General features: G+C 40.3%; 1 protein-coding gene across 24 annotated transcripts in view; it reads left to right on the forward strand.

Moving 5' to 3' along the window:
• MAST4 (microtubule associated serine/threonine kinase family member 4) overlaps positions 1 to 23,860 on the forward strand; it is a 576,679-nt gene that overhangs the window by 354,580 nt on the left and 198,239 nt on the right. For 2 of the 24 annotated variants that reach the window (XM_065546346.2, XM_073993555.1), the window contains exon 1: positions 8,465 to 8,627. The exons of 20 other annotated variants lie outside the window; for them this stretch is intronic. In XM_065546346.2, coding sequence (XP_065402418.1) covers positions 8,581 to 8,627 — 47 coding nt within the window. In that variant the 5' untranslated portion in view covers positions 8,465 to 8,580. Of the gene's footprint in view, positions 1 to 8,464; positions 8,628 to 13,079; positions 13,161 to 23,860 lie in introns of those variants that run through there. 2 more of the 24 variants (XM_065546343.2, XM_045394786.3) reach the window with 2 other exon arrangements.

Below are 23,860 nucleotides of genomic sequence, written 5' to 3' on the forward strand. Positions count from 1 at the left end.
TCATCATGTGAATGTGCCATAATGTACTTAGCCATTTTGCTATTGATAAGCACTTGGGTAATTTTCAGTTTTGGGTTATTACAAGCAGAGCTACTATTAGAGGGCATTTAAAAATTAGGCCTTAAGGTTCCATAGCCTTGTTATTTTCTTATGAAAAGGAAAGCATTAAATCGAAGACATTATTTGAACAACAACTCATAAAACTTTCCGGTTGTATCACTTGGTAATTTTTGTAGCACAAGTGATGGAATAGCCAACCCATGTTATCCTAAGAAAAGGGGACGTGGCTTATCCATGACTGGAAAGTTTAGGTGTCCAGCTTCCAGCAACACTGACCTATTCCTTGCCTCCTGGTCACATCAGTCCAACCTCTGCTTTTGTCACATCTCCTCTAACTGTATCTCTTGTATCCCTCTTTTATCTTATAGGAAATCATGATTACATTATATTACAGATAATACAGAATAATCTCTTCATCTCAAGACTCTTTTTTTTTTTGAGACGGAGTCTCGCTCTGTCGCCCAGGCTGGAGTGCAGTGGCCGGATCTCAGCTCACTGCAAGCTCCGCCTCCCGGGTTCACACCATTCTCCTGCCTCAGCCTCCCGAGTAGCTGGGACTACAGGCGCCCGCTACCTCGCCCGGCTAGTTTTTTGTATTTTTTAGTGGAGACGGGGTTTCACCATGTTAGCCCATGTTGGGATGGTCTCGATCTCCTGACCTCGTGATCCGCCCGTCTCGGCCTCCCAAAGTGCTGGGATTACAGGCTTGAGCCACTACGCCCGGCCCATCTCAAGACTCTTAATCACATCAGCAAAGCCCCTTTTGTCATGTAAAATAATATATTCACGGGTTCTGAGGATTGCTACATCTTTAGAGAGGCCATTATTTTGCCTCCCATGGGGTGTGTGTGTGTGTGTGTGTGTGTGTGTGTGTGTGTGTGTGTATGTGTATTTTTTCCCACTGATGAACCAATGATAATGTTCCTCTCCTTTATAACTTTGTGCATTTCTTTGGAGTTAGTAATTGGGGTGTTTTTCTTCTCTTTAGGTTTTATGTAGCTGTCATGAATCCTTTCCACATTGTTCAGTAGAACTATAAAACTCTTGTTTGCACTTTCCGTGTTATCAAACATATCAGATAACCTGTAAGTTTTTTCTCTCAAAGCCTCCTTCCTGGACACTCCATTTTTTCTGTTCCAAGCTGGATGGTGTGCTATCTACGTCTACTGCATGGCGGCAGTTTTTGGTGATTTTCCTCACCCTTATTAACATCATGGTAATTCCCTTTGCTTCTCTCCATGTACCACCCTTTCTTTGATCTCATCCATTTCTCTTCAATGGTTTCTTTCATTGTTCATGTGGAGCACATCCTGCAGGAGTTTCTTGAGAAGAGGTGTATGGGTGGCAAACTTGACACCTTAGGTAACAATGATGAACCCTCTCTGATTGGGGAGAAATGGGCCCATGTTGTCTGGGGAAGGAAGAGAAGCAGGAGAGAAGGATGAGAGAGAGACGGATGAGGAAGAGAGGAAGATGTTTCCACCCTGGTCTTTTCTCGTAATGCCTCTGTAGACCAGAGTCATGTCTTAGTCATTTTGCTTCTTTAATGCCTTGCCCACAGTGAACACTTAAGATATGTTCTTCAGTGAATGAACACATACAGATAGACTCATATTTCCTGCTCTTTGAAGTGGTAGAGAGTCCTGAGAAGCCATTAGCCAGCTTCTTACAAAGACCTGCTCGAAAAATGAACTCCCGTTATTAAACGATGCCACCAAAATCAAACCTGTTTCTTACCTCCTCATCATATAGAACATAAATCTGATCCCCTCTGTTAACTTTTATTCTACTCTCCCTGCTTCACCAGATGATACAATCCTTGAGACCCAAACTTACATATGGATCATCTTTGCATCCCTGATAATGCCATGCATTGTATAATGCTCACTAAAGGTTTGTTCAATGACTCTTCATCACAAACATGGCCTTTCTGTTGTGCATTGAATGAGCCTGCCTTGTTCCAATGTCAGAGACTTTGCAATTGCTGCTCCCTCTGCCCGCAGCACTCTCCCCGACTCTCATGACCTGGCAATTTTAATCCTGCAGATGAAGCTTGCCCATCATCTCATCTTCCCAGCCTGATCTAAAGATACTGTCTGTTCCCTGACTCACTGCCCATCATCATGTGATGGGAGTACCTGTCATTATCAGAAATGACCTTATGTGTGTCTTTATTTATTTTCCCTGATAAATGGAGACTTTATAGATGTACCTTTCTGTCTCATCCACTGCTGTATCTCCACACCTAGAACAGGGGCTGCAGAATAAAAGTGTATTAAATGAATGATATGAGCTGTCGAGAGAATGACAATGTTAACAACTTCATGTAACCTTTACTGGATTACGTGAGTGGTTAGAGAGCACATACACATTCACCGTCTTTGAAAGTTTTCCTCAACTGTGCACATCTTTTAAGAATATAGAAATAATTGAACGTTCAGGGAACACGATTGCCCTAAGATTTTGTGTATTCCTTATGGCTGCCTTGGATCTAGAAAGGAAAAAGGTGAGAAAATATTGCATTGGGGAGATCTGTCCCTTGAATTTCATCTGAGAAGTCAAAACTCTTAGTTTAAATCCTGTCTGCCCAGGTGCCTCAGACGCATGCAAGTGGCTTTACTCTTGAGTCAGCCTATTTAACTATGGCCTCAAAATAAGCAGTGGTGAAGCTTATTTTGTATGTAGTTTGGGTCATATTGCTTTTAAGAATTCCATATCTAGGTTGCTGTTCCTGTATGGCATGGAGACCCTGATAATTAGGTTTCTGTGACTTAGAGACAGTCTGAGGCTCTGTCTATAAAAAGCCATTCCTCCTGAAAATGGGGCAGAAGTATATACATACACTGAAGTAATATTCCCAGAGGAGAAATGTGGCATGAGAAGCCAAACAGTTCGGGTGCTCCTCCCTCACCCCATTTGAGTGCAATGAAATCAGAACCGACATGTTAAAAGTAGTCAGTGATGCCGAGGGTCCTGCAGAAATTGACCCTTGTCTCTAAAGCAAGGTTTCTAGAATAGCACTTTTGATTTGAGTCTGGATAATTCTTTGTTGTGGGGCAATATCTGTGTGCTATAGGATGTTTAGCGGCATCCCTGGCCTCTACTCACTAGATGCCAATAGCAGTAACCCCCTCATTCCCTGCTGCTAAGGGTAATACCAAAAATGTCTTCAGACATTGCAAAACCTGGTTGAGAACCACCACTCTAGAAAATGCATAGAAGTATCTAGCTTTAAACCATGCCTCTGGGTTTGTTTAAACCCCATATTTCCACCATTAATGCAGCAGTGGTAGGGAAGACTCCTTAACTTCCATCTTGTCATATAGATATGTCTTCTTAGTCATATCAAAGTACTGTGGTTTAAACCAATGTCCCCCCCACCCAACCCACCTCTACACACGACTCTAGTGTAGCCTTAGGCTCTTCTTCTGCACGCACGTGTGTACAGCTAGTGCATAATGTATGCCTCCGAGCCAGCAAAGGTCTTTTCTGGGTCTTCATGTGGTATCTGAACATGTCCCAATTCTCCAGTTTCTTAAGACTACTCTTTGAGGTCATTGCTCTGACACTGTTTAGTTATGTAGTACTGTGGTGAGCTACAATTATTTAAAAAATGAAAAATCTCCTGAATTGGTGGTTTCTGCAATATAGGGAGGGTCATTCATTCATTTTCAGCACATATTTATTGAATACGTACGTGGCTGCTGTTGGCACTGGGAATAAACAGCTATAAACAACACACAACACACACTTGCCTTCTTGGAGCCTACACTCTGATAGGGGAAGACAGACAATAAATAAATATAACATATGTTAGGTGAAAAATACATCAAGATGAGAAGAAAAGCTGGGCATGGCATCTCACGCATGTAATCCCAGCACTTTGGGAGGCTGAGGAGGGAGGATCACATAAGCCCAGGAGTTCAAGACAGCCCTGACCAACATGGTGAAACCCCATCTCTACTGAAAATACAAAAATTAGCTGGATGTGATGGCATGTGCTTGTAGTTCCAGCTACTCGGGAGGCTGAGGCAGAAGAATCGCTTGAACCCCGGAGATGGAGGTTGCAGTGAGCCGAGATCACACTACTGCACTCCAGCCTGGGCAACAGAGAAAGACTCTGTCAAAAAAAAAAAAAAAAAAAGGAGAAAGGGCAGATGTGGTTGCTTATGCCTGTAATCCCAGCACTTTGGGAGGCTGAGGTGGCTGGATCACTTGAGTCCAGGAGTTTGAGACCAGCCTGGGCAACATAGTGAAACCCGTCTCTACAAAAAATACACACACAAAAATTAGCCGGGCCTGGTGGAATGTGTCTGTGGTCCCAGTTGCTCAGGAGGCTGAGGTGAGAGGATTGTTTGAATCCAGGAGGTGGAGGCAGAGGTTGCAGTGAGTCATAATTGTGCCATTGGTCTCCAGCCCTCCAGCCTGGGAAACAGTGAAACCTTGTCTCAAAAAAAAAAAAAAAAAAAAAAGAGAGAGAGAGGAGAAGGAACACTGGATGAGGGAGTCTTGTGTTTTCAAATAGGGTCAAGCAAGATGTAAAGGAAGTTCGGGAGCAGGATGTTTGGACATCTCAGGGGAGAAGAATTCTAGGCAGTGGGAACGGTCAGTGCAAAGGATGAGGCAGGAGTGTGCTTGGTATATGTGAAGGGTAGTGAGGAGTGTCAAGGAGGGAGCTGTAGAAGAGCGGGTGTGGAGGTGTGGCGTGGACATACCATATGGAGCTTTAGACTCCTGGTGAGACTCTTCTTCAATTTTTTATAAGACAAAATTTCAAACATACACTGAAGTGCAGAGAATAGTATAATGAACCCCTTATTTGCCTATTACCCAAGTTTAATAAATAGTAACCAAAGCCACTTTAATTTTATATACTCTTCCCCTCCCCAGATCATCTGGAAGCAAACTCTACATGTATTATTTCATCTGTAAATATTTTTGTATGTATCTATAAAAGATAGGGAATTAAAGGTAATCATGATCCAATATTATACTTTAAAATGATTGGCTAGTTTTATCAGATATCCAAACCACGTGTGTATAGATAGGCACACACGTATATACATATACTCAATATATATTTCAGGCTGAAGTGTGTACATATATAATATCATGCTGATTATTTCCTAAATGCCTGATTATATGTGTGTTTGTTTATAGTTTGATTAGTTTGATATCAGGACCCATTAAAAAGTTCATATGTTACAATTAGTTGATAGTCTCTTAAGGTTTTTTGTTTGTTTGTTTGTTTTTTGTGAAAACAGGGTCTTGCTATGTTTCCCATGCTGGTCTCGAGCACCTGGCCTCAAGTAATCTTCCCACCTCAGCCCTCCAAAGTGCTGGAATTACAGGCATGAGCCACTGTGCTTGGCCTTCTTTTAAACTTTGGGCTCCCCTTCCATCTCTTTTTTCCCCCCATTAAAATTTTAAGAAACCAGGTCATTTGTTCTGACTTCCGTATCTGGCTTTTGCTGCTCACGTCTCTGAGATATTGTTGAACATATCCCCTTGTCTCTAACCTGTAACTTGATATTTTGATGTAGAGACTTGGTTGTATCCGGGGTGCTGGAGTCTTTTTGGTAAGATTACTTCGTGTGTGTTGTCTTGAGAGGCTCCCGTTGTCCAGGGTTTCTCTCTTTGTGATGTCAGCAGACATTGATGATCATGGCTTAGATTCCCTGGTTCTTTAGAGTCTGAAAAATTGTGATATTTTACGACCGCAATTCCCCCTTTATTTACCAATTGGAATGCATCTACGAAGTAAATGATTTCCCCATCTGTGAAGTATAACTCATAGGGAATGCAGGGGATGTGCTTGATTCTTTCCCTTTATCAGTTTTCAAGATGACTGCAGTAGTTCTCTAGCATCCTCTCAAGGTGACGTAACTTTCTCTTCTTGAACTCATGACTTTAAACATTTGATATGTTGTAATACATTACCATTGTTGTTCCTATTGATGCTTGATTATCCCGTTTGGGGCCAAATGTCCTAAATTTATGGCTTTTAATCACAGGGAAACTGTTGGAGGATTTTGAACAGAAGAGCAACATATTCTGAAAGAGATCACTCTGGAGTTCGTGTGTGGCCACCAAAGTGTGGAGGGTGCCGGGGAGGAAGTAGACCAGTTAGAAGGAATAATCTAGCCAAGATACAATGTATTTTGGATCAATGTATTTTGACATTAGGTGGAAATAATGGTGGCATTCTGGATCTTTTACATTGGAAGGAGGCTTATTTTGGGGTTTTGGAGGGCAGGATGGTGAGTTTTCTTTTGGGTATGTTAAATTAAGGGTAGTAAAAGGAAACTGAAGCAAAAATGTATTGTAGTCCATTGGCTATATGGAACTGAAGTTTACTTCAGAAGATCTGTGTGTAGAAGCCTATGGAATAATATTCTAATGTGTTTCCTGAGATGAATGTCTACCTTAAAAGTTAAAGAATTTGGGGATTTTGCTTTATTTTTTGGTATAGGGTGGTAACTGATTTTTTTCTTTTCTTTGTTTGTCATAATCTGGCTGTGACACCCATGCTTTCGAACTTTCCCCGAACAACTTTCCTAAGGAATGTTGAGTCCTCTTTTTTGTGTTCTATTATATCTTGTTTGTTTGTTTGAGATGGAATCCTGCTGTGTTGCTCAGGCTGGTCTCAAAACTGCTGGACTCAAGCAGTCTTCCCGCCTCAACCTTCTGAGTAGCTGGGATCCATTATATCTTTAGTATTTCCTTTTGTGATGCTTTTTTCTCTACTAAATTACAATTACTTTTTACGTCTCTAGCTGCCTGTCTATGGAGTCAGTGACTATATTTCAGGTATGGATTTGTTACCTCCAAAGGGTAAGAGGATTGGTTGGTTCTGTGAGCTCACACTGAGAAATAAGTTGGTACCTAGTTAACATTAACAAATGCCCCAGAGCAAGTTGATAGCTAAGGATGTAGAAAACAGTTCTGAGAGTATCTTATAAACCTCCACTGGCCCATATGTACCTTTGTGGAGTTAGAAACAGGTAGCCTTCCAGAAGGGCACAGAGCTGAGGGAGACTTCGTGAAAATGAGAAAGATGGGGTGGAAGCAGCCCAGAGCCAGGTGCAGGCATAAAACCATGGAAAGCAGACTAGATGTTGGTTCCACCTCCTTCCTTGCCCAGGGCACAACCCGAACAGCTGCCCGTGGCATCCCTGCTTAGACAGGCCTCTGGGATAAGAGTAAATTTACAGACCAGGATCTAATCCTAGTATAGCCGCCAACTGTGTGCCCTCAGTTTCTTCATCTGTAAAAAGACCGAGTTTGAATTCATAGCCTTTGAAATATAACTGCTTGAATATACTTGCTATTTCTCCGCAGTTTGGTGCGCTGTCTCTCTCTTTGAGTGTGTGTGTATGTATGTGTGTGTGTGTGTGTGTGTGAGAGAGAGAGAGAGAAAGAAAGAGAGAGAGAGAGACAGAAAGAGATGCCTTGTAGTACTTGAAAATTAGAGTTCTTGATAAAATAAAGCTTTAATTTGCTCTAGTGTTTCTTCTCAACAAACCAGAGGTTGCCAAGTTTTAAAACATTTTAAAATGCATTAGAGGAAGTGAGTCAGTTACGTTCTTCATACACTACAATGGAAGTACACTTAGTTCCAAGTTATGAATGCTGTCAAAAATTAGGTTCTTTGAATAAATACAAGATGAAACTTTCAGGCTTTCAAAATTCGTGTTCTCTCTTTCCCTCCTTATTCATATTAGATTGCTTTTGTAAAGTATACAGCACTGCGATCTTAAAAATGAGCTTTTCGAAAATAAAAATCCAAGTGCCAAGAAAAATCTCTTGCATTTCCAGTTGGTAGTTTCCTATCGTCGGGTTTGCCTGTTCACACAAGTCTCTGCCGCACAACAGAGTCAGACTTCCCCCAAATTAATGCAGTTAGTTTATTCCTCGTTCTGATGATTGCCATATATAGAGAAAGATCTAATTATTTTTATGTGGCACTATTCCTCATTTCTTTCTCGGGGACTATGAGTGATTTAGTTAACTCCACCAAGGGAAGTGTAAGACGAGCCTCCTCAGGGTGGCTGAATTCTATTCGAGAGCATCACAGGGAGGTGGGGAATAGTTGACGTGTGCTGAGATAAACTCTTTTACAAGTATGACACTGTTGCTTTATTTTTTTTGCCCCAGTCTGCAGGGTGAAAAGGACTTTTCATTTCACTGAGGTGAAAAGTGGGTCTGTGAGTAAAGCGACTTTCTTTAAAAAAAAAAAAAAAAAAATCAGAAACCAATTACTTGATATGCAGAGCTGCAAGCCTCGTTCCTTTAACAAAATCAGTGCAGTGTGCACTGCCGTTAACCTGAGGAAAGCAGCTGACATCTCTTGATTACGGCTAGAGGTGGAAGGACCCAAACTTGCAGCCTCCCCCTCCCCCTCGAGAGAGTGTTAGTCCAGTCCTTTAGAGAGGTTCGGTTTGGCTCTCTGTCATCACCGGGACGCTGGCAGGGAGTGTGTGTCATGGTTACAATAGAGTGTGCTAACATATAACAACCATGAAAGCCCAGCGGGAAAGGCTACAGATTCCGGGGCTGACCTTGGAGTAAGTATTGTCTGTCTTTAATATTTTAATGCTTTCTGCATGGCACTCGCTTTCCGGCGACCAATAGCTATTTAGCATTTGTTTGTACTGACAGCCTCAGAGCACTGCAGTGTGAGGTAGAGGAACATGTCTTAAATGCATGGTATTTGGTTTCAGCTAATGTGGACACCCAGACCAGCGTTTTGCATTGCAGTCAGGGGAAAAGCATTGCTGCATATTTAAAGTTACTAAACCCCAGTTCTGGAAACATCTTAACAGCTCATTGTGAAAGAATGTATCAGTAGGCCATGGTGTATCTGTCTTTTTCTCCTTCTCTCTTACTGTTTGTTTATCCCCATGTTGCCTTTTTCTAAAGAAAGGCCTCTGTCTGCATTGAATAATAGAAGACATTACAATGGATTAGAGTGCAAGAGAAGGGTTATTTGTGACGTTCATTAGATGTGATCCATGTTTTATCTGTGCAACAGAATATTAATGAACTGTGGTACATTTAGAATCCTCTCTGCAGAATCTCCAGCCACTGCATGCAATGTGTTTACCTAGTTGAGCTGTGTGTTTGCTTAGCTGTTTTTTTTTTAACCCATTAACTCATCTGACTACTGCCTTCTGATGTAATGTAGCTATGTGAACATGTCCACATCTAATTTGTGGCGCAGAAGTTAGACATCTGTGATGCAGGAAGTGTCAGCAAATTTTTATTTTAAATCTGTTAGTCAAAGATGCAGAAGCTGTGAGTTAGTCTGTGCTGGCACACTTAAAATAATAAACAGTAAAATATAAATCCGGTAGAAAAAATATAAATATCCCTCTTTCTAACTTACAACACAGATATAAAATTACATTTTAGTGAAATCTGTACAGTCCCAATAATCTCATACTGGGCTGTCTCCAGAAAGAGACTGCAGGATGAGAACTGTGCTTGGTTCTGGAGATTTATTATTCATTTTGAATTTTGTAGATGCATCATACAAGAGAAATAATTTTCCTTAATTGATAAAAGCATGACATTCTGAAGTGAATACTTTTCTAATCAGTCCTTGCTCTAAAATTGTGCCCTGATTTTATACTAACGAGCAGCTCACTTACAAAAAGTTAGAGGGCTCTTCCAACCTTCTTGCTAGCTGTGACATTCTTCATATTAGAGGTTTGAATAGTATTTACCCATTGCCCTAATATTTCTCCCATCTCCACCCCCCCCCTAACATTCAACTCTCACCATCTGTGTGGAATATTTTAGTGGCATGCACTTATTCTTCTACTTAACCCTCCGCTCTCTAGCATTCTGGAAATGCATAACTAAGCCATAGCTCTATGTTTAAAACCCAGGGGCATTAACCTCCAGCTTTGCTTTTGCCTCTGTTTTCTGTTGTGCTGTTTCCTGGTTGTTTTCTTTGGACTTAGTAGATATCATTTCACATTAGGCTTTTTCTTTCTTTCCTCTTCTTCCTTTACTTTCTTTTTGTTTCTTTCTTTTTTCAATTTTGTCTACATTAAGAGGAGACACTTCAAAGTAACTTTTTAAAAACATGAACTCAGTTGTATCAAACATTCCATTTTATGATTAGAAGGACTGAACTATGCCACGAGTTTTATGACCTTGCCAACGTTGACACAGGACATAACAGTCACCTAAACACAGGGAATCTTTGGATGTTGTTTTGGTATCAGGCCACGCCCCCTCCTTCTATCCTCTTATCTTGGTAAATATTACCATGAATTTAAAATAGATAATTCTGTTTGCCTAGGGAGTGTGAGAGTGAAATAGAGAATCACTCTTAAATATCATCGTAGTATTAGTATGTGATTTACTTTGAACATTTCGTTTACCTTGAAATGCAAAATTACTCTAAAATAGACATAGCTAACTTTACATTCATTCATGGAGAAAGCTAATTCTGCAGTCTTTGAGTAAATTCAACTTCTAGCCACTGCAGAGGAATGTTACAATGGAAAGTCTTATCACTGATTCTATTAAAAGCAGATTTAATGTATATAAATTTAATTATTTGGCAATCTTATAGTCTTAACTCACACAGCAAATGTGTAGAACAGCTCTCGAACTTTCGTTCATGAGACATTACTGTTTTTCTTTCAGAAGTGTTTATTCCATAAGCACTGCAGCTGTGGAGTATTACATGAGCCTATTTTATGCTCTGTAGACGCAATCTAGAATATTCCATCGGATTTATCAATACACACAGGGCAGTTTCTGATTCCTGTTTCAGGTATTGAAATCTTAGGTGTTAGACATCAAATATATATTTCAGAAATTAATAAGTTGTTAATGTATAAGAAATTTATGATGCCTAAATAGCCTATGCATGGCTTTCCAGTTTCTGAGAAAGGCATATTTTTTTATTTTTTCTTTTTTCATTGTAAGTATAGAATTGAGTACATAGACACTTCATAGCAGTCATCATGTGTGTTTCCACATGGAGACAGGGAGCAGCTTTAGTGCCTATGCATGCCGATTTTAGGACCAGAAGGAATAGATAAGACTGTTCTTAGACAAAATGATGGACATATCAGGGGACATTCCCGAGAGCTTTCCAATGAGCTGCTAAGTTAGAGTACAGCATGTTTAAGAGCAGCAGCTTTTGAATATGTTCTGAGTGTATAAGGAAAATAATTCCGTACTAATTCCAAGTACTGGTACCAAATCAGAGAATGGTCTTAGAAGATATAAAACTTTACTCTGTTGAAACATTATATTTTTAAAATTAGAGCATTTTGAGCAATAATTTTATATTTTAGTTTAAGACCAACACAGCCAAGTCTCAATTATCCATATAATGGGAGACAAGGATGGTATTTAGAATTTGCAAACCATGGTAAGCCCGTATCTGACTTTAGCCATCGTTGCCAACTCTCTGTGCCAATGAAGAGCACAACCAGCTTGAATCAACTGAAATACAGCTTTGTTTCAAGACCTCATTCTCTAAGATAGGAAAACATGATACAGTGTAGAGCCATCGTCCAGCGGAGAGGCAAAGTAACATTCTTTAAGAAACTCTCTGCACTAGCCAGGCACGGTGGTGCGTGCCTATAGTTCTTGCTACTCAGGAGGCTGAGATGGAAAGCTCTCTTGAGCCCAGCAGTTCAAGTTCGGCCCAGGAGGTATATCAAGACCCCATCTCTAAAAAAGGAAAAAGGCAGCCACGGTGGCTTACGCCTATTATCCCAGCACTTTGAGAGGCTGAAGCGGGAGAATCACTTGAGCCCAGGTGTTTGAGAACAGGCTGAGCAACATGGGGAAACCCCATTGCTACAAAAAAAATCGAAAATTACCCTGGTGTGGTGGTGTGTGCTTATAGTCCCGGCTACTTGGGAGGCCGAGGTGGGAGGATCACATTGAGCTCAGGAGGTGGAGGCTGCAGTAAGCCACTACACTCCAGCCTGGGTGACTAGAGTGAGACCCTGTCTCAAAAAGAACAAAAAAAAAAAAAAAAAAAAAAAAAAAAAAAAGAAGAAGAAGAAAGGAAAGGAAAGAAACTCGTTGCACTTTGGCAGGAGTTTCTGTTGCTCACTTCAGTCTGAGAGTTGGGGCCAGAATACCTACAGAATACTTAGCTAATTTTTACTTTGATTTTGCCATGTAAAAATACTTGGTAACTGACTAGCATCAACTTCATGCTTTAATATCTATTGGTTAAATTGTTGTACTATATCTAATTTAAGTTTTATCTCTCTAAAAATAGAGACATGAGGCCAGAAAGAAAAAAAGATAAATGAACTCTATTCCAACCACACTGTGATGAATATTTGAGAACTGGCTGGAATAATCGTGGTGGTTTGGACGGTTGGGTGGGGAGTCGGGGGGCAGGGATTATAATGGTTCATTGACAGTTGGATTTGAGAAGACCTTTCTGGAAGGTAAAATAATGTATAACTACCTGTAATAATTTTTGAAATTGTTTATTTTGAATATACGCATAGGAACACTTTTTCTCATTGCCCCTGAGGATTAGATAAAATATTGAGTCTTTGTTATAAGGAAGACTTGTTTTTCCTTGCAAAAGTGCTTAAAAACATATCTTCCTATATGGAAATGTTAATTGCCTTGCTTTTTAAAAACTATGGTATTTCACCTAAATTTTTATTTGCATTTTCTTCTTAATCTGGAATAAAATATACTCAGTATAAAATGGCACTGGATTTTCTTTGATGCAAAAATCACATGTCAAAGATATCTGCCAAGTTGCTTTGTGACAAAGAAAAGGCTCAAATAAAAATGGCAGCTGTAGTTTTTAAAATGTAAATTTCAGCAGGAAGCATTTTACTTGTTCTGTCTTTTAGAGCTGAAAAGGGCAAGTGATTAGATGATTACCTAGTGGTGTTGATAAGCTTGCCGTAGTGATTCTGGCCTAAAGGGAACACAGTCCCTTAACTGAGCTATGCTATTTTTACTGCAATCAATTCTCCCACTTGGAATGACATTATTTTAACTTTCAGTCTCACTCCCAGGAGCCTGAGTCCAACCCCATCCAGCCCAGGCAGTCCTTGTAGTCCTCTCTTGGCCTTTCACTTTTGGAGGTAAGCATGCTCCAGGGCCTGCCCAGGGCTGCTTTGTCTTTCTATTGTCCCATTTCCCACCACCAGCATTTGATGACTTCAGACTCTGCAATCCACAATAAACCATTTCTTCTTAATTGTTGCCCTAGCGTTAACATACAGGGCAAGGAAACTGGTCGAATTGTTTACTTGGTGACTTACTTGATCACTGACTCCATGTAGCATATTTACTCATATTTCACTTGGTGTCTCTTGACTCATTGTTCAATGTGTGTGTATATATGACAGTTTTTCATTTTGCTTTCTTAGGAAATGATCTGCACTGAATTCTGTAAGTTTTGATCAATATAAAGATATAATGTATTAGTTTCTGGAAAACATTTCATAATTCCTATGAGAGTATCACAATACCTGTTGCCTGAAACTGTTTTATACCCTATTATTTACAGGATAATGTATTTAAATTGTCTAAAGGGTTAATATTTTTTAAATCATTTTTTAGAACTCCAAGATATATACTCCTCCCCCCTCACTCATAGGCTGATTATATTCACTTTTCTCTGTTAGAGAAATATCCCCAAGGAACTCTTACATTTTAGCATAGTTTGTTATAAGAATACATGATAGAAAATACTGCTACTATGGTGTCTATAGTATGTATATTCTAATAGACTTTTCATGAATTCACTACTTACGGATATAGTGAATCTAACCGTATCTAATCAGAAGACATACATAGAGTACCCAGCATCCCTTTCCCCTTTTTAAAAATCCTACGGGGCTGGGTGCGGTGGCTCACGCCTGTAATCCCAGCACTTTGGGAGGTTGAGACGGGTGGATCATGAGGTCAGGAGATCGAGACCATCCTGGCTAACACGGTGAAACCCTGTCTCTACTAAACACATAAAAAACTAGCTGGGCATGGTGGTGGGCGCCTTAGTCCCAGCTACCCCTTGGCCGGCTGAGGCAGGAGAATGCTGTAAACCCGGGAGGCGGAGCTTGCAGTGAGCCCAGATCCGGCCACTGCACTCCAGCCTGGATGAAAGAGGGAGACTCCGTCTCAAAAAAATAAAATAAAATAAAAAATAAAATATCCTATGGAAGAAAGTAGAATCAAATTATCCGTTGATGCAAAGGACAACTTAAATTTTTTAATGAATGCTTTTTATTTCATAAATGCAAATGAATGATGAATCTGCCACTTATGACCACTTCCTGAAAAATATTAACTTACAAGCCTTAGATGATGTGAGTGGGACAATTTAACACTTTTGTTTCTTTCATATTTCTAAAGTAAGGCTGAACTGAAATCTGCAAAGAATAATTGACTAGGGAAACAAATTAATGACTTGGAACTTTAGTTCTACTCTTCTGCTGATGGGATTATATTTATTATTGTAAAAGTGACTTTCAACATGAGAGTTGCTTGTAATAGCTTTTATAAAGCATCCTCTAAATTTAATAGATCCTAAAACATAAGAGTAGTTTTTTTTGTTGTTTTTTTTCCCCCCCCTATCTGGAGAATTCCTTTGCTCTTCTAATGTGTCCATTTTGGTTATCCAACTGCACGAAATTGAACTGTGTCCTGAACTTTTTTTCTTCAGTGTAATATGTTTTCATTAAATACAATACTCGTATTTCCTTTTCTTTATTCTTCCTAAAGGCAATAGGCTACTCAATATGAAGATGCCATCATTAGTAGAAGAGAAAAGAGAATTAGATTCAGTGCTAAGGTACTGCAGAGGAGGATGAGGTTCTGAAGAGTGTTTTGGGGGAAAAGTTTTAGGGAACTGGTTGCGTTTGAGCTGGACCTTGAAAAATCTTGGAGGTTCAGTGGGGAGGGATTGGTGGGGGCAGGGCAGGGGGTGAAGGATAAAACCAGACAGAGAAAAAAAAATCTAGGATGTTAGAAAGCATAGTATATGGTAGAAATAATGTGTGTCACTAGAACATAGGATAGGTGAAATAGAAGAAAAGTTTGGAACTGTATAGAGATTGATATAAACTTGAAAATTAATTTGGAGTCATGCATGCTATGTAAGGCCTTGAATACTAAAGCTAAAAAGTTTGACTTTCATTTTGTAAGTGTTCAGGAGTCAGAAGATGTTTTGAATAAGGAAATGACCAATCTGAGTTCAAACTGAGGAAACGTACCTTACCAATGTTAAGAATAGATTGTATTTTAGGCAGAAACTCCAATGAGGATTCTAGTACAATATATCATGAGTAATAGGTCTGGGATTAGGACAATTGCAGTAAACTAAATTAAAATTTGCAAAGTACTTTATAGTTGGCCAACTGGTTTTATATACTTGGCTTCATTCCATTTAATCCACCCAACACTACATGAGACAGAAATGAATATTGCCTTTGTTTACGGATGAAAATGCTAACACATACAGAGTTTAAATAGTAGCCTAGGACTCAAAATGAAGTCTCAGATCTTTCCACTGTGACTAAAGACATACACATGCTGCTCTGAGATCATTTATATTGAGTTTTAATTATCTGGTTTAGGTAGACCTTGTGACCTTCTTTAGTCATTTTTATTTCCCCAGTGCCTCACTCTATATATGGAATGTACTAAGTGTTTGAAAAATGCTTATTAAAGAATGAATAAATGAATGAATAAGAAATAGAAGATGTATTGGTTACAGTGCTACTAATATATCAACCACCAAATAAACATACAATGGCTCAAATACAATGGAATTGGATTGTTCACTCATAGATGAAGGGTTTGCGGGAGGATCTGCTCCATAGAGTCATTAAGGGATCCAGGGGGATCTTTAACCCATGGCCTTCAAGGATGCCTTGGGCATCGACATTTAGCTGGTGGAAAGGGAAAGAGCATGAAGGATGATGCACTGACAGACCTGAAGGTGGCACACATCACTTCCATTCACATTTCATGGCCTGGAATGTGGTATTCTGACTGTATCTGACCACAGGGAAGCCTGGGAAATATGGCTTGCTGGTGTCCAGGAAAAGGAGGAAATAAGTTTTGTTAAATAGTTAGCAATCTTTGTTGTAGAAGTTGATGAAATAAAGGTGCCCCATAGCAGGTGTTCAGTAGATAATTTTCAATGAATGACTGACTTACACTGCGATTTCTAGCATTTAAACCCCAAAAAACAGAGTTGGGGAGGGAGGAAAATGTTGTAATAATGAGTCTGGTCATAAACACGGTGAGAAAGTTCTAGGTAGAGATATCTAGTTGGCAGCTTGGAATTGGGTATCTCTGATAGTGTGCCCCAAAATGATGGTCTGATATTATAAATTGCAAGACTCCATGTTCATGCTATTACCACACAAAAAAGCATGTATTATGTCCCTGCACAGATTTTGTTTTCCTACCATTGATTGTGAAGGGTCAGATTTGTTCTTTATTCCTTTCTCATGAGTGGGGCTTGAAGGTCTAGGAGAGAGTGGTGGTGGTGAGTATCACAGTGTCTGTGCCCTTTTGAGGTGCTGACACACAGAGTTTCTAAATATGGCAATAGAAGATTCTATTCTTTTCATAGTAAAACCCTGGAGGCAGGCTGTGCAGAGACATGAGTCAGCTCTCCATCTCCAGCGGAACTCCAGGGGCTTCTCCAGGCCAGGCTTCCTGAAGGTTGGCCAGAAGTAAGACATCTGCAGCTTCCAGGACAGCTCAGTTGCTAAATAGGACTTACGTTTTGTTTGGTATGTCTGGGTAATAAGACCTTGCACTGCCGTATGGAGGTTATGGTAAGACAAATTTGGGCTCAGTATGAAATAAAGAATTTTCTAAGGAAGCTTTCTGAACTTTTAATGGGCTGCCTCATCAGACCATCAGGAAAGCCAGGCACCCAGTGAGCTGGAAAGATGCAGACTGTATTCCTGCACTGAGCAGAGGGTTAGACTACGTTATTCTCAAAAGCCCTTCCATCTTGAAAATCTCACACTTCTTAAAAAAAAAAATCTTCCATCAGGGCTGGAGAAATAGGCAAAATGCACACTTTGTCTACAAACTAAATATATATATATATATATATATATGGCCCTAAATATCAGTTTATGAGTTACCAGTGTGACAGAGAGCATCTTTAAGACCTTAAGTGGAATTTATGTACAACTTTCCTTTCCTCCTTCTGAGGCTACCATAACTACTCAGAATTTCTCATGACCTCCAGTACTTAATAAATTGGCTACCACTTAGGGGCTGTTTGTATAAGGGTGACATCAATGCCTCCTGAGTAATATAGATGTGACTTGTGCCAGCTCCTAGTCTGGACTGTGATTAGATAGCAAGATTCCAGAAGAAACTATCTCATTTCACATTCTCAGTGTCTTTCTTGGCACCGAGCATGCCTTGCCGTCAATAGGGACCCAGTAAGTAGCTGTAGGCTGGAACACCATTACTCAGTGGCCAAGTTTTTATTATGCCATAGTGATGTTCTTTTGTACTTCTGTTTCATCCTCCAACATCTTCCTGGATGATAACCACTCGAGAACCTGCTGGCTGCATGTCCTGTGTTCCTTGTATTTTACTTCTTCCATCCTTTTCTTTGCATCTCCATTTAGTTTCTGGAGTCTCAGGGTGGTAAACACACAGTCAGCTATGCCAGAGTTGGCAGTAGAGGAGGTACGCTGTTTCTTCTCCTTCCATCTCCCAAATCTCTCTCTCCCTGTTTCAGCTGTGACTGAAAACACACATGCCATGTTGCTGGTAGGAAATAGTACTACTTCCAGAGAAGAATATTATCACTGTGCTATCAGCTCCACAAGGACAACCATTTTTGTCTACTTTTTCACACGTGTATCCACAAAACCTAAAATAGTTCCTGACATACATAGGGGAGTCTCCGTAAATATGTACTGATTTAATGAATGAATGTGTTATTCCCTGGGATTCAAGCCTGTTCTGATGTTTTCACCTGTGCTTAAACATGAGATCGAGTTATATAGTAGGTATGTTTTGAGAGCAGTGCTGGCACCTTGAGAGAAAGGGTTTATTTTTTATTCTTCTATAAATAGTAAGTTATAGCCATCAAAATGTAAAAACTGAGTAGATATCAGTTATCTAGGACAAAGTAGAAAGGCATGGTTAATTAAAGTTAAACCCCAGCGTATATTAGCAGATATGCCTGGCTATGGTGAGGGACAGAGAAAATGATACAGAAGTCATGGCAGATCACACACGGAAGAGGATAAGTTACTCTAAGGAACAGTAGTAGAATAGAAGCGCTGGAGGGCAAGGCCTGTCTATCTTACATACTGCTGTCTCCCTAGCCCATGTAGCATAATGTGGTACTAAATAACTAGGTACTAAATAAATTATTTAGTTGTTGTCATTAAATGTGCTTTGAAGCAGTAAGAGAATTGTGAATTGGGGACTGCTTTTAAAAACCCAAAGCCCTTTAGCGAGTCTGTGTTCTTTTGCAGCCACGTTCTGTCTGTGGCTGGGACCCTGCGGCAGCTTTTAAAGCTGCCATTCTCTGTTTCAGCACAGACCCCACCTAGCTGGCTTCATTCATTCACGGTACCTGACTGGCCCTGGAGACTCTTGAGTTTGAGACTCCACAGACTAGGAGTCATAGTGCTTGAGTCTTCCTCACAGACCTCACCACATACAAGCTTTGTGACCTTGGGCAGGTGTTAAACTTCTCGGACGCTTGTTGTCTTTATGAATCCCTTACGTCGTTGGCAATGTAAGAACAGTAGCTTATAGATTTTTAGTGCAATAACTTTTTGTGAGCAAGAATGGAGCATATGGTGGTCCTAAGAGTGATGGGCAGGAAAGGTAGACATACCTTAACAGGGAGGGCATTCAGCATAATTCTCACCTAGTCCCGTTTGCCAAGAGCTGGCCCATTTGTCCTGTTGCTGCTTGGAAAGGTTACTGGGTATCCATGGCTGCCTGAATCCCCCTCACTTCACTTGTTGCCATGGTGAGGGGCAGACATCATAGCCATTTACCAAACACATGGCAATATGTTGTGATTTTGTGTCTCCTTTTCACAGGGAACCTGTAAGACTGGGAAAGTCACCCGATGGCTACACCGCTAAACCCTTTTAGTTTATTTTGCCTTTTCGGATGAGAGGGCCCATTTGTCTTTTTTATTCTGTTTTTCCCCCTTTCACTTTGTGGAGAACATTGGAAAAATCTGAAGATGCTCGTACCAGATGGTAATTTCTTTGTACTCTACAGACACCAGTTCCTGTGCTTTTGTGAATGTGATGGTTTAATGAAGTCCCGGAATTTTGTTTCTGAATTGTCATGTAGGATCGAATCTGTGTCATGCAGGCACTCTTAGGAATGGCTCAGCCAAGCAGAGATGAGCTTGATTATGAACGCGGTGCCAGCCCTGTGGGTGTGGGGCTGGGCAGCGATGAGGAAGGTTGGCAGTCTCAGCTGTCACTGGGGTGGTGTGGACAAGCCACTTAGCACTTCCCTCCACCCCACCCTTGCTGGTTTCTGCCAGTGCCACCACCTGTAGACTTCTCTTGCTTAGTAAGAAAGAGGATGTGTGTGCGGTGCTCCAGAGGAGGAGAGGGTAAGGGTTAGGAGACTTCACGTGGGTAGCAGTAATGGGGAAGGGCAAGCATAATAAACTTACTTTAGAAAGGTTGTTTCCGTTGATTTTTCTGAAATATGGTGTTTTTAAAATGGATGTAAGCTCATCTGCTGTAAACTTGCAGAACGTAGGGGATGAAGTCTTGTGAGGTCAGATGGCAAGCAGAGCTTTCAGGTCCATGGGGTCCTGGCACAGCTGAGTCCTTGCAGCGTCTTCACTCATCCATGTGTAGACACCTACATGTTCCAGGTCCAGACAGCCATTCCAGGGCCATGGTTTTTGTCATGATTATTTGTGGTTTTTTCTCTATGCACTCACCTTTTCACATTAACTTTTCTGTTTTGTCTACTGTCTTGAGTTAAAGGCCCAAATTACTAAGCTGGATATTTGCATATGCAGCGGGTTAGTGTCCAGCATTGATGGGAGCTTGCGACATGCCTGGCACTGTTCTTAGTGCTGCACGTATGTTAACTCACACAGTTTTCACCCTGTGGCTGGGAGGCAGGTACTGTCTTCATTTTACAGATGTGAAAACTGAGGCACAGAGACGGACTTATCTGTGGGGCCCACACATCTCAGTTTGCCCAGATGCAGATTGATGTATGCCTTATTTTTTCCCAGTGGGATGCTCAAAAGCACCCCCCTTTCACTTTCGAAACCTCCAGGTTTGACCAACAGATTATGCCCTGTTCCCAGTGTCTAGAAAGTTACCTGGTCTGATTCAAGCTCAAGTCTCTGGCTGGAGAGCCTGTGCCCCTGTTTCTTCAGGACTTCAATTTGTGGTCATTTTCATTTGCATTCACAGTGTAAGATTCCATTTACTGGCAGGTGGATTTGTTACTGTGTCTGGAGTTTTCTTGCTTGGTTGCCTAGATGTTTTAGTCCTCTGTTGAGAGTGCACTCATGGGTATGAGGAGCATGTTTTGACTTATGAAGCCCAATATTACTTCTTTAAAATTTTATTTTGGACAGAGCCTAGGTGATGGAAAGAAGGGTAAATTGGGTTTGCTTTGGAAATCAGGCCATGGGCCCCAGCAACTCCAGTCTGAGCAGCCTGTGCCTTGTTCCCTCAGCCCAGGCCAGCCTGCTACAGCCCTGGGGGTGACAAGTGTTCTCACCATTGCTGTGTTATTCAGAGGGCTCTGGGAGCCCTTTTAGGAGACCAGCCACTTCAGGCCTGAGTAAGAATTCCTCACCCCCATTTGCAAGGAGCCCGGACACTTTCTTGATACTATCCACTCTTAAACATTTCTTTGGACCTCGTAGCTCAAGATGATTCGTTACTGTGTGGTCTTTTCTGGGCCAAATATTGTGACTACTTAAGTAACTTTTTAAATTTTGGTTTTTGAATATATTGAAATTATTCTATGGAGGCTTAACAGTTATCTTTTTTAGTAGATCTTCTTGGGGTGAATAAAAATTTACTTTGCTCTGTGTGTGTGTGTGCACGTACATGTGTATGTTGAGGGGAAGTTAAGTCCTATGTTCCATTTTGTTAAGGCATTTCTTTGTCACAGGAGAAAAAGACATTTCACATCATTTTAAAAAACCTATTTCCAACATTTAAAATATGGATACAGCCATTAACACCCACCCTGTTGATATGAGAATTAAGTTGTGATGTTCTTTGAAAGCGTACGATGGTGATGATAATGTGAAACTCAGACATGCCTCAGTAAAAGGAGTAATACAAATGCAAAAACCTTAAAAAATTGTCATGCTTCTCCAGCAGGAACATAGATAATAATGCTTCTTGGAGGTGGCGTAAGAATTAATTAGGTAATGTACGTGGAATATTCCAAGAAGAGTGTTCTGTTTTGTTATTATTAGTGTCATATTGTTCTTGGAACCCAGCATTCAAAATGAACTACAAAACCCAACCTTTGTATCAAGGATGTTGCGTATTCTAATTGAAGTGATAGTGAATGATGAGACATTATGAAACTGGGAGAGCTGTACTAATGGTCTGGGGTGAAAAGGAGATGAGCTAAATTTCATGGTTTCTTACACTTTTCTACTTATTTATCTGACAATTTGTTTAGCTGAATCATTACTGGCTCTAGTTAATAAAACATTATGGAGATACCCCATGTTGAGAAGAACATGTATTTTCTTGCAGTGGTGTTGTTTATTTCTCTCCTCTTTATATAAAATACAAATTGGGCTCAACTTTAATCAAGCTCTGAGTCAAAAGCCATCTGTTATTCTTCCCTTTTAAAAATCTTTACAGTGTGCACTTGTGTGGATTTGGGGGCATGTGTGCATCATCCACTAGGAAGTCCTGTTGATTCTGCCTTCGCAATATGCGATGCTGACCACCTCTCCTATCCCACCTTAGTCTGAGCCACTGCCATTTATCCCTAGATTTGTGTAGTAGTAGCCTCCTAGCATGTCTTCCTGCTTTAGTTCAACCTTTGCCCTCCTGTGATCCGTCTCCATCCAGCTCTCAGAGTGATCTTTGTGAAGTGAGAGCTGCTCCTGCTCAGAACCTTCCAGTGGATGCCCACTGTCTTCCATGATCTGGCTTCCTGCCATGTCTCACCCATTCCCTCTGGCCTCATTGGACTCTGCCTTTTCTTGAGCACTTCAAGCATGTTCCTGTGTCAGGGCTGATTATTCCATGTTTCTAAATACTCTCTTCCTACCCCTTCAACTTTCTTTTTTAAATCCCAAACCTGTTTTTTAAAAGTTGAAAAAATTGTATGACCATGTTCATCTTGATTCACCGGTTAACACTTGCCACATTAGATCTTTCTCCTTGTCTTCCTCTCTTAGCCCCTACATGTATTTAAACTTTTTTTTTTCTGCTGGACCATTTGAGAGTAATTTGTAGACATTCAGACACTTCACCCCTAAATACTTAAGCATGTATCTCCTAAGAATAAGTATATTCTCCTATATAACTATATTATTATAATAGCCTTAAAATTGAACATTATTATATGGGCTATGTCAGCTTTCTCCTGTTGTTTCAAAAAATGTGTCTGTAAAAGTTTTTTTTTAATTTCAGGATCCAGTTAAAGATCAGATGTTCCATTGAATTGTCGTATCTCTTTCTTTACTGTCCTTTAATTTAGAAAGTTACACTATCTTTCATCATCCCTCAGTACTAGACAACTTTTCTGTTGAACATCCCACAATTTCAATTTGTCTGATGGCTTTGTCATCTTTAGGTTCAGGTTAAATCTATTTGCCAAGAAAAGGTGATGATGTCCTCCTCATAGCATCACACCAGGAAGTCCAGAAGCTGGTGTCTGCCACATTTTCCCTTTATGGTGATTATGCCTTTACCTTATTAAGTAATCTCTGGTGTCAAATTTTTAGTCCATATGAATATACTCTTCCCAACAAGATTTCACCCTGTGGTTTTTGCATTCATTGATGACCTTGCTTTAATCATTTATTACATTGCTGTTTGTCACAATTTTTTATTTCTATTATTAGTTAGTGTTCCTCAGTTGAAGAATATTCCCTGTTTTCTCTCCCTTCATTTTAAGGAATATTGACTCATACATTTTTCTATAGAAGAAAATGGAAGACAAATATATATTTGATGTGTAATAATCTATAACCAGCATTCCTCTTTTTGTTAGTCAAGTTGTCCTAAAATTCATCAGTGGGAAGCGGAAGCCGTTTAAGCTGGCTCCTGGGTCCTTTTAACATGATGCTATTAATGTTTGAGCACCTCCTCACTTTCTGGCACAAGATGTTCTAGCAGCCCAGAACAGCTGAAGGAACACTGAAATGATACCTGAATGGTGCTCTCCTTCACTTCCTTAGCATCTGTACTAAATGTTATTGTATCAAAGGCCTTCCCTGGCCCCTCTGTGACAGCATCACCACCACCTTTTGGACTGCTTCATGATATTTCTTATAGTGAATATCTCACCTGATACAACATTTATTTATTTGTTTGTTATTTATCTTACCCAACTAGCATGAAACCTACAAATTACAAGGGATTTGCCTATTTTGGCTATCATTGAGTCCCTAGTATCTGGCACATAATGTGTCCTCAACAACCACTTGTTATAGAAATGAATGAATGAATGAATTTATCCCCACCTTGAGCCTACATCAAGCTTTTCCAGATGAGCTACTGCTGCTTTTCTATTTCATGACACTGAGATGAATCAGACTGACTGCAAGGGGTTTATAGATGTTTGTCTGGAGTTCATT

Source organism: Macaca fascicularis, chromosome 6 (genome assembly GCF_037993035.2).
Source record: "Macaca fascicularis isolate 582-1 chromosome 6, T2T-MFA8v1.1".
NCBI lineage: Eukaryota > Metazoa > Chordata > Mammalia > Primates > Cercopithecidae > Macaca > Macaca fascicularis.